This window comes from Heteronotia binoei, chromosome 10, assembly GCF_032191835.1.
Source record: "Heteronotia binoei isolate CCM8104 ecotype False Entrance Well chromosome 10, APGP_CSIRO_Hbin_v1, whole genome shotgun sequence".
In the NCBI taxonomy this organism is placed as follows: Eukaryota; Metazoa; Chordata; class Lepidosauria; order Squamata; family Gekkonidae; genus Heteronotia; species Heteronotia binoei.
The window spans coordinates 63,705,801-63,717,597 of record NC_083232.1 but is presented as its reverse complement, the minus strand read 5'-3'; the positions used below and the strand labels follow the sequence as shown (position 1 = coordinate 63,717,597).

General features: G+C 40.0%; 1 protein-coding gene across 1 annotated transcript in view; it reads right to left on the bottom strand.

The window, feature by feature from the left end:
- Nucleotides 1-351: 351 nt before the first annotated feature.
- LOC132578603 (ubiquitin-conjugating enzyme E2 E1) overlaps nucleotides 352-11,797 on the bottom strand; it is a 68,615-nt gene continuing 57,169 nt past the window's right edge. Inside the window, exons 5-6 of the mRNA XM_060248783.1 lie at nucleotides 2,345-2,492; nucleotides 352-1,201 (exon numbers count right to left, since the gene is read on the bottom strand). Coding sequence (XP_060104766.1) covers nucleotides 1,104-1,201; nucleotides 2,345-2,492 — 246 coding nt within the window. The 3' untranslated portion in view covers nucleotides 352-1,103. The remainder of the gene's footprint in view (nucleotides 1,202-2,344; nucleotides 2,493-11,797) is intronic.

Sequence of the window (11,797 nt, the reverse complement as noted above, 5' to 3'; positions counted from 1 at the left end):
AGGAGATTGTGAGCCGCTCTGAGACTCTTTGGAGTGGAGGGCGGGATATAAATCCAATATCTTCTTCATCTTCTTCTTCATCTTAGTTCAGCACGCTTGCCATTATACCACTCTGGCTCCACAGATGGCTTCCAAATAAAGATAGGAGCTGCACAATAGGCAGAACCACACAACCCAAAGAAGTATCATACTTCAGTATATTCTAATGTAGGGAAAACTGCCTGCCATATTGCTTTGGGGGTCATGCATCATTCACAAACATTACCAAATGGTGATTTGTCACAATAAAGAAAGCTGTTTCAACCATGTTTTTTTGTACATATTTTTATTAGCACAGTAACAAATGCAGACTTAGGTAGCCCACAACATACAACCAATCCACTGAGTGACTCCTATTCCACGCCTTACAATTAAACAGCTTAAGGTATTTCACTACAGGTTGCTCTAAGTAAGTCCCAATTAAAACCTTTATTTTCACAAAGGTAACTTGGCATAGAAAAATTAATACATGAACTACCTCCCCTATCCTAGGTGAGGCAACACACTGCCTCACCTTTGTATTCTGTATCCATGAGACAGCAGTCTTAAAAGGTTCTGTTAAATACCAGACTCTCCCAAACTCAACTCCCATGGGGGAGGCAAATATTCCCAACATCTTTATACAAAATAAAAACCAAACTTAAAAAAGAAGCACATAGCAAGTCTTCTTGAAGGAACTTTTACATAAATGCCAAATATATGTACCTGTACAAAATTAAGCTGTTTTAATCTTTTACCTATCACAAATAACCAAACACCCTCTTCCCCACCCCCCTCCAATTGTCAAAGTAGTTTACATTCTTCTTGGTGCTATAGCAGAGCTACTATTGCTGAACTAATGACAGTCTTAAAATATGCTATTCCCAATTCTAGCTGTCTACTGTAGCAAGATACCTTAAGTTACAACAACAAAATCTTAGGAAATAAAAGACTGAATAAAATCTGTTATAGAAATACCCTACTCTTTTATCAGTTTCTCCCCTTCCCTGTCCCACCCCTTCAAAATCATAAGCAGCTCTTTCCATCACAGACGATTTTCACCCAAGGGTTTGACAAAATCCAGTTTATGTAGCATATCTCTTGGTCCATTGTCTGGCCATTCTGTCATGCTCTGCTCTGTTAGTCATATACTGAGTTGCAATGCTTCCAACCAGGGGGTCAGCTGCAAAAGAAAAACAAACGGACATTCTTACTAGTTGTAGGGCAGGAGATGTTGAGGCAAGGGGAGGAAAATGGCAAGAAATGAAGCCTTATGCAACAGGGACTCCAAAAGCGCCCCAAAGTTGTTGATTTACAAGTTCAACACTTTGTAAGAAACTTGTAGGCAGCAATCCCTTGCGTATTTAAGCACGCCCCATTTCATGTATAATGGGCCTGGACTTCTGAGTAAAATGTGCATGAGCTCGGGTTATTAATGCTCTTTTGTCAACTCATTTGGGAAAAAAACCAAATTGAAACAGTTATTTCCTCAAAAAGAAACCAATACTCATACTTCTGGTTATATTGTGCAGGTAATTCATCAAGGCCTTTCAGGTTCTATTTCTTGCTTCTTAGGCTACAGAATATGTAAACATGCACAGATTCAGCTTCTTTTCCGATCTGTTGATTTTCTTGTGGTACAGCTTTGGCTTACATTTGTCTGCACACTGTACTGTCTACCTTTGCCATATGTTGGGAATATGCTTTTGGCATGAGCAGGTGGTGACAGTGCCACCTGCAAGGTGGCCTAGTAGGATGTTCTCAGAGTCATGAGCTGGGTGAGGGGACAGCAGTGGGGCTTGTGGGGTGTTGGGAGGCAAAATGGGGCATTTGAGGGATTAAAGTGAGCATGGCACTTGATTAAGATGGATAAATGATGGGAAGAACATGAAACAGTTGGAAAAAGGATTTGGGCCATGCAGAAGTTTTTACGTGTCACTGTGATCTTAGGAACAATGGTTATTCCATTAAAATGTGCCCTGAATGGTTACAAAAGAATGATCTCTCTCAGAACACTAACCCTGTGCCTTTTGCATAGAACTCCTTTCCTTCCAGAAGACACCTACATGTCTGCCTCTATAAGCAAAGCTATGGGAACAAAGATCTGCACTGGTCTAACACAGATTGCGCAGGTTGTATGGACAAGGGTGCCCCTCATGCAGCCTGAAGCATCATAATCACCCCCACCAAGGGCTTTTTTGTAGAAAAGGCCCAGCAGGAACTCACTTGCATATCAGGCCACACCCCCGATGCCAAGCCAGCTGGAACTGCGTTCCTGCTCAAAAAAAGCCCTGCCCCCACCCCTTTCCCATTTTGGGAGCCTTACCAGGGTTGCAGTCTGTGAGAAGTGAGCAGATGGAAAGAAGAACTTTAGAAATGGTTAATGCTGGACTCCAGTTGTCTTTTAAAATGTCCAAGCAAATCACTCCTTGGCTGTTAATATTACAATGATAGATTCTTGTTCGAAAGGTGACCTAGAAAAAAAAAAACAGAAGAAGTTGTTACAACCTCCGTTCAACTCAAAATTGACCCTGACTTAAGCAGCTTCCACTTGAGACTTTCCAAGTAAAGCTAAAGCTTCAGCACTTCTCACTTTAAGAAATGGTCTCCTTTGATTATATGTTTGAGCTTGTGCATGGACAAAAACTATTATACTGCCTCTGAAACAGTGCTGTTTTCTGTAGTATGGCATTATATTTTTCTGTCCTGATACAGATTGCAGCTTAAACACACACACACAATCACTTGCTTTCTCTGCAGAAATCTGTCAGAATGGTGGGGGAAGAGAGAATGCATGCATGTTCTGCTGGTAACACTGACATCCTTAAATCTTTGAAAATATATCATCTATACACAGCCCAAGGACATCAAAAGAAAGATCACTACTCCAGAAGGCATTGGTTAGGTCACAACAATGAGACATAGTCAGTTCAGGGTGTCATGGTTTAATAAGAACACTCAGACCAGCTCAAGGAGATAAAGGTTTTCTTAAAGTGTACAAACAGTAGAAAGAGATGGGATAAGTTTAAATATGGAATAGTTTAAAAGGGATTTGTTTATCAAGCCTATCAATCTGTACCAAAGGCTTAAGTAGATGGCATACACAAGAAAAAAGTGTATCTTTCAGGTTCATATAAGGTCTGAAATTAATGAATAAAAACTAGTGCACAAAATCATTCACAGTACAGGGGCTGTTCTCCCATTCCTTCTTTGCTTCTACTTCCCCAAGCTCCTACTGTGTTGTGGGGAGGGAAGAGACATCCGCAAGGGTTCAGAATTTCCTTGTCCCCCAATGATGAACAGATGCTTTATTCTGCATCAGGCAGCCATCAGATGGTCTTCCATTGCAGAAAATGGAGATTCAGATTAATGATCCCTGCTGATGTTGCTCCCCGCTATGCAATATATATGTGGGTATTTGGAACACAGGGAAAAAACTTGCATGTAGCTCAATACATGAAGTCCCGGACTCTTGTTTAAAAAAGAGAAGTGCAGCAGTAACTATGGAAGAACTTGCTGATGTGTCTCTGTATGTCACAATTCACAGTAATGTTTATGCATAAAACTGGTGCTGGATTGAAGTTCATTGACCAAAGAGAACACGTGGTCCTGGGAAATTTTGTAGTCGGGGTCTATAAGTATCTGTTTTGAGTATCCATTTGCCCTTCTTCAGATTGCCTGATACCACATGGAACTTTGGTGCACTCTGACCAAACAGGAAGTCAAGTTGCACTACTTTGGTTCCTCCAAGAACTTACTTTTTGGAAAGCTACCTCAGAGGTGGACATTTCCTGTTTATCAGAACAGGTCTCCCACATATTCCATTGGGAGCGTGTCAAAGCAAAGAAAATGTTGCTTTCTAGTGATAAGGAAGACATGTAACGAAGCTCACTGATAATCATAGTTGTATGAAGTAACACCATTTAAGGTGGGAGTGTGTGGATAGCAATCCCTGCTGGGGCTCTAGGATATATGTGATTATGCCTTGGAAATACCTATAACTTTGGCCATCTTGCCCTGTTTACTGGACTGAGAGATTACATGTCTAGAACACTGGCTAATGTTACAAACCATTAAATGGACCTATGTATAAAGTCTCCCCTTTGAAAGAAAGAGCAGTGATCATCTTGTGTTGATAACATAATTATCACAGAGTATAAAAGGAGGCAAAAGCTCCAAAAATACAATAGTTTTGCAAATACACTCAAAAACATACCAGGCCTCAGTATCTTTTACACTTCTTTACTGAAAACTAAAATATTACTGCTGTATAGTTCTGTATAGTTCATGTAGTTCTGCTAAAGTAATTATTGAGCTCCACCAAATAAAGAAATTAAATTTCATGTTTTAATTTCCTACTTCGTATAATTTATGGAGCTATTACTCTTCTAATAATTTTATTACTCATGTGAGAACTATCATTCTTCCTTTACAACTAATTAGAATAGCTAACAGAAACCAATAAGCCCAACTTTCTACATTTATGGTAAACTACTGCCCTCCTGTGTTAACTGGTTATATTACACCACATTCAAATGGAAGGTTTAAAATCGCAAAGGATTCCTGTGGCAGCCATTACTTTTACCACTACTTAAAGCTGCAGAAGAACTGCATAGTTTAGACTGCTCTTTACCTGTTTTGTGTAGCCAACTCCCTTATTAAGAAACAGAAATTAGTAACCTTTAACTACAAAAAGGCTAAGGGTGCACTTGTTTATTTAGCTATATTTTTATTCCTCCAGGGATCCACAGCAGGGTGTTATATCCAACTTCTGAAGTGAGTCAGTGCACATGGGGATGACAACAGAAACGGGAAGGCTGGGTAGCAGAAATCTCATACAAGAAGAAAGAAGAATTGGATTTGTTGTACCCCGCCCTTCACTCGGAGTCTCAGAGCAGTTTATAATCGCCTTCCCTTCCCATATCTACAACAAATACTCTGCGAGGTAGTGGGGCTCAGAGAGCTCTGAGAGAATGCTCTTGAGAGAATAGCTCTGAGAGAACTGGGACTGACCCAAGGTCACCCAGCTGGCTGCATGTGGAGGAGTGTTCTATAGGACATTTTTCTTGTGGCCACTGCAAAGCGTGCCAATATGTGTTATGCATTACAGAATACACAGGCCCTTTGACTCAGATAACGATAAAATGTACCTCTTCCAGTTCCTGTGGATCCAGATATATTATCTATGCCTTGGTATGCTGCTGTTCGAAAATGTATATTGAGTGTTCCACAAGGCCAGTTAAGACAAGAATTTTGGAACATATCTCTAGGGTACACTCATTAATGGAAGGGATCCCTCTGGTCAGCCATTTCCAGGAGCCTGGTCATTATGTTAGTCTTTTAAGATTTTTTGTAATACAAACATTGGAAAACCCTAAATTTAAATATGGGGATCTTCAAAAAATGCTGCTTCAAATAGAGGCCTGTTGGATACATCATTTAAAAACCATACAGTCTTATGGCCTCAATTCAAGTAATGACTTATCTTGTTTTATTGAAACTATACTGTGCAACTGTGTCCACTTTATACATTTCTAAAAAAAAAATTGATTGCTGTAATATACCTTTAAGTAATTAATATGCAACACCTGGAGTTTCCTTTAAACTGCAGGAGTGGTGTAAGATGGTTACTGAGCTTGTGCCCGATGGAAATGTACTAAGTATCTCGGCTTGATGTCAAATTGAGAATATATCAGGTATGTTTGTTTAACTTTAGATTTTTAAAAGATTTTTTTATATTGTAAAGTGTTTCTTATAAGAGGTGTTGCACATTATAGAATAGATTGGCTCTAGAAAAAGCATCTTTATGCAAAATGTCCTGAGTCGATGGACACGTAAGGAGAACTTTTGCCTTTGGAGCTGGATGTCTTCAGGGGACTGGATTCCACGCAGAAATTTTTGAAAAATTTTGAATAATTTCCATAAAACTGAATGTTCTACATTAACTTTTATGTATATGAACTTGAACTGAATTCCTTTGTTTCTGCAGTGGGACTCTCCCTAATGAATGAAATCATATTCTACTGTGTTATATGGTATCTCTGATTGTTAGTAGCTTTTGATACTTTTTTTGTATATTATTTATTTTTTGTGCGCAGTTGTTTGGTTTTTTCTTCTGTTCTGCACTGTGTAGCCACTTGCTTTTCCTACTGAAGTGATCACTAACAGAATCTGATTAACCTGCCAGCCACCCCAGCTGCTGCAAGTGGAAAGGGATGAAGGTAACAGGTAAGAGGTGCAGGAACAGGTCAGTGGGAAGAGGAATCACCTTTGTGTGTCTATAGAAAAGGTAGTAATAGGCGCTGTAAGTTTTGTGTTTCATTATTTATATGTCACTGCCTCTTTGGGGTATAGCCAAAGGACACTCTGGGGAAAAGAAAGGGAACAAGCAGATGCCTTACCCTGAAGTGATTTTAGTTCTGAATGTGTTGTAGTTCATGCTTGGTGTTTTTAAGAAATAAAAGTTGATGTTTACTACATTTCATGTTCCCCCTGACTAGAGTGTAACATCTGCATGACTATACAGGTGGAAACAGGAGGTCTCTGTGCACATCTTCTCACCGACTATGTATGTGTGCCTCTTAGTCATGACCAGAGGTACCAGTATTCCACAAATTCATACGGCCCTTATAAATCTGAATCCATCTCATTCCCCTTCCCCAAACAATTTTTTGGTTTTTTTTTTTAAAAGGGGCATACTACTACACATGTTTGTGTGTAGACTGCAGTTTGGATCCAACAGCCTTGAGCCTGTGCTTACATAGTATACTGCTCACACCTACAAAGATGACACTTTTGTGACTGCACGCACGTGTAAGCAGGTGGAAATGCAAATATGCAGAATGCAACAGCATGTCATGTCTGAAAGGCCCTTATACTGCATGCCATTTTGCTTTAATTCAAGACAACATAAGTACAGGGTGCTGACAACAGGAGGACTACACTAAGACTTGTAAATGAAGTCATCTTAATGCCTATGTTACTAGAAATCTAGTATTTGGGTATCTATTACATGTAACAGTATTTGCATTACATATAACAGGAAAATAACTTGATGACTTTGTCTGTGAAATGTCTCTGAAATCTGGCTGGACCTGAACATTTAACTGCACAGATTATTTTTATAAGATACAAATGGGGTTGCCAGATGTCCAGGAAGTTTCTATCTTGTACAGCCTTCAAACTAACTTTGATCCTGGATGTAGAGCATCCAAGAATAAAATTAGTGCAACTTTATCGGAGGCGTTCTGGCATCTGAGCTCCACCTCCTCTAAGTTTGCTTTTCTCTATTAAGGATTCTGTTACTGGTTTAGAGCAGCAAGACAAAAAGACAAAAGAACCTCCATGATTTCCAGCTGTGATCGGGAGAGCTCCATATAGTGTCTAAAGCACTGATACCCTCTTCGTGTCTCATACTTTGACAGACCACGTGTGGTTCTTCTGAGCACTGCTCCCCGATGCAGCATCTCTACCATGTGTTTCAGGAAAATGGCAGGGCCCTTGTGTGGTGGGTCTTGTGATTGGCAGTTGGTTCCCACCTTGAAGCAGCTGCCACTAGAGGAATGGGTAAGTGGCAAGCCTTTCTGAGGGGCATGCAGTATGCCAGGAGCAGCAGTAAATGGTGCAGTAATAGCAAATGTATATCTCCATGAGCGGCAGAGTGAGTACTTCTGGTTCAAAATATTCTCATGCAGAAGAACCCTATGACTACTCTCAGAGGCAGGTGGGTTTGTTTGTGTGTTTTGTGTTTGTATTTGTTTAGGTATATCTCATAATTTCTTGTTTTCAAGTTGCTTTAGAAATTCCAGAATTCAGTGTATGTAGCGTATGTTTCAAAAGTCCAGAATTCCAGGATGCTGTATTGTCTGTTTCCAGTTGTCAAGTCTGTCTGTAACTCTGGCTCAGTCGAAGAGCACTCTGGGTAGAACCAAAGTATATTCAATTTCTGCTAGCTCATACCTTTCCTACCCCTCCCTTCCTGTAGTGAGTGGCCTTGCTTTGAAATGGAAAGATGTGAAAGTCTTATCTGTGCCTTCTCAGGCCTTGCTCTCGGAAGGGAGTCAGGAGCCCACTACGATCAGGGCCATGCAAACCTGAGAACAAATTGGTAACATCAATGTGTGAATGTTCTCTGCATAATCCTCCCCCCTTAGGAATCCCTTTGAAGTGTCCCTTATATGCAGTGTATCTACAGTTTATTCTTTAGTCTTTTCAATGCTGGCCTAGCCTCAAGTAACAGTATCAATAAAGTAGTTTCTTTGTATCAACAACGACTCATTATTGAATCTGTCGACTTGACACCAGTGGGCTCACTGTGCAGCTAATTAATCAAAGGAATCATTTCACTGGAAGGATGAGGAAGATCTCTTCATTTATTACTACTGCTATTAAAGCATTTTATTTGATGTCATGTTTTCAGCAGTTGTATAGAAAATACATGGGGCTTTCGCAAATGTCCTCTGCAGCACAGGTCCACCCAACCTGGCTCTTGATTCATATGATACCAGCCCCATTAAAGCAAATGGCTTCTGGTGGACTCAGAAATCCATTAGATGAGGATGATGCAGTATAAGGCTTGGCTCTCTTGACACCCTACACTGCAGCAATATGTGTCAACTGGAGCTGCCTCATGAAGGGGATATAAAAGCATCTCTACTCTTCACCTGCACGTGACCCAGCATCAGTGCCACCCCCACAGACCTGAAATGAACAAACAATGGCCTCAGGTAACATGGTGGTCACTCCACCTTGGAGCCAAGCTATAGCTCTTATAGGTTGGCTACACACTGAAGCAAAGTTAGTGTGACTACAGCACCACAGAGAAGCCTCTACAAGACATTTGGGGGGAGAGGTGAATGGAAAGAGGCAAGGTTTGATTGAGGCACACCAAAGGGGAGGAGCTACTGGTACACAGCAGGTGACTTTTTCAAGGCAGGAAACATTCCAAGATGAGTTACCATTGCCTGCCTCTGTATAGTGCCCCTGGACTTTCTTGATGGTCTTGCATCCAAAGACTAACCAGGGTTGACTCTTCTTAGCTTCCAAGATCTAATGAGGTTGGCCTAAGCTGGGCTATTCAGGTCAGGACTAGGTGAGGTTTAGTGGACAGCAAAAAGAATTGGCCAGTGAATCATCATCAGATTGGGGGGGGGGGGGAATCATAAAGAACTGAGGAGGAACACTCCCTGTTCAGATGACAGAGGATGTCTCCACTCGCAGCTTCTTAGCTGTCATGATCAGACACAAAAAGTATCTGCTGAATTGCATGCAGCAGAATATGATGCAAGAGTGCTTGCGGCAGTTTGCATTCTGAAAACACACCAGCATCAACCAACTCATTAGGCTGGCCTATCCTTCTTTGCAGCTAGTCTGTTTCAGAGATCCTGTCTTTCTCAGAGTTCAGGACAAGGGTGTGCTGTCTGTTGTGATGGAATTGCCATTTCTTCTCTTTCATGCACACAGTCTCTCCGCATTTCCCCACAACTAGCAAACTGCTATTGTTTTTCCTGAATCAGAGCTGTTACAGCCAAATTCAGCAGAAAGGTATGTACACAAAGACCTCGTTTCCAGGGACTTTACATCTTCTTGAACTGTTTCAATCATTAATAAAATGAATATCCAAATCATTTTTAAAAACCTAGGTTTTTTTCTGCAGAAATATGAAAATGAAAGGAAAGTTTGTTTTTGTTTTTTTTGTTTTGTTTTAGGAAAGAAACCTATACTGTCTCCTAGGGCATTATAATACATAGAACTTGTATAGTTTCTGAACTCCACATTAAGAAAAACTTGTATTTAAGTCAAGAGGACTCTAGGTACATATTCAAGATCACGTAGTGCAGTTCAGTTTTCCCTTAGCACATTTTAACCATACTTAAACTGGGGATGTTAAAACCACTCTTTCAGAACTTTTTTCTGTCTTGGGTTTTTAAAATGTTTGTTACTTCCTTGGAATTCCGTTAAAAGAGGCAAGTAAAATCCCACACAAGTCATAGTTTCAAAAGCCAGCATTTCAAGTATAATACAGTAGAATCCCTACTTAAAAAATAATGAAATTGTATAATAAGTTCTGAATATAGCATGCACACACACTCCATTGGCTGCGGTCAGATGTCACAAACAGGTTTGTTCATGACTGGCATGAACTTGGCCTGTTGTCATGTTTGTGTGGCTTTCCTCTCATGGAGCCGGTTTCTTCCCCACAAACCTGGGATTCTAAACTCAATTTGTGGGGAAGAGAGAAACTCTAGCACTAGTCCCTGTGTTTACATTTATACCTCTGGACAAGTTGTCGTTTGACGGAAGGTTCCCCTTGCTTGTTCGTGACATCTGACTGCAACCAATATCTTGCTATTTATTTCACTAATAGGAGCAAATGACATAACCAGACAATCACAAATTCAAATTCACTAAGATTTTGAAGCCTTTTTCCAAATTAGTTTTCTTTCTCAACTGAATTCATTCCATGTTTCATTGACTGGGCAGCTGTATTTCAGTGGTGATCAAGTACATGCATAGTTTTGTAGTGCACCTTTTCTGAATGTTGTGAATCAACCTGTGAAACTGCTGGAATTCAAATAAATGATGCATGTGATTTACATGCTCTTTGTTGTACTGTTGTAAATAACAGGTTAAAAGAAAAAGAGATCAGCACATATATTCAAAAAGGTTTTTTAAAAGAACAGTGTAAAAATCAACATGGTTAAAACAAATGACACATGTTTGAAAGGTACATATATGAATAAAAAGCCTGCAAAATACTAAAAAAGTCACAACTTCGTGATTGCTAATATTTGTAAACAGCGCATCAAACAGCATTTGTCTAACTGTGACACTGGACCTTTATCAGCAAAGCTGCTGGAATCATAGCAATTCATTTTACCCAAAGGTAGAAAATGTTAGTGAACAAGATTGCAGAGACTATGTATTAGGCCTCAATGGGTGAAAAATAACTTTTAAAACTCTTTGTATAAGTCTAGAATGTAGGTAAAGCCAACTGTTGTATACAGGCTACATCCATCTTTCCCAGCCAAGCAGAATAAGAACACTGAAAACAAAATGCATCCACTCCACAAATAAATCCTATATCTCAAGCATATAACACAACTGTCATCTTCTATTGAACCCCTGGTTAAAACTCATTGACGTGTCCAGCTACATGATTACTCTAATGGAAATGCACTTCCATTTGTGGGAGAAGGGTCAGCCATTTCTGCCAGATGGAGACTCATGCACACCCTGCTGACCCTGAGGGTATTTTCTGACCATCAGGAACAGAATTTCAGATGGTTCATTGGGCTGCAGCAGAAGCGGGAAAGTCATGCTCTACACCATTGGTGAATTCTATTAACCACTAACCTAATTATCACTCTCAGTGACAAGAGGGTATTAAATAGTTCTGGTATTAAACTGACGAGTAATGGGTTATTAGAAAAGCATCCAGTGAATTCAACTCATGCAAAACTCATAAAAGTTATACAAACTTTAGCTATAGCGAACTACTTTATAAACCTGCTCTCTAAACCATGGCCTTGCTCTCTAAACCATGACCTTATGAGTATCATAAACGCTAATACCTACATTGAAATAAAGGTTGCAAGTAGTTGCAATGGTGCTCAGGTAAGATCCAAACAGAAAATTTTGTTCAATGTGTTTTATTAAGATCAGCTAAAATATTACAAGAGCTTTAGCATTCTCTTCAACTGTTCATCAGGATGGGATGTTCTGCCCCTCCAAACATAAAATGTGTGTGTGTGTGTGGGGGGGGAGAATGGGAAACAAA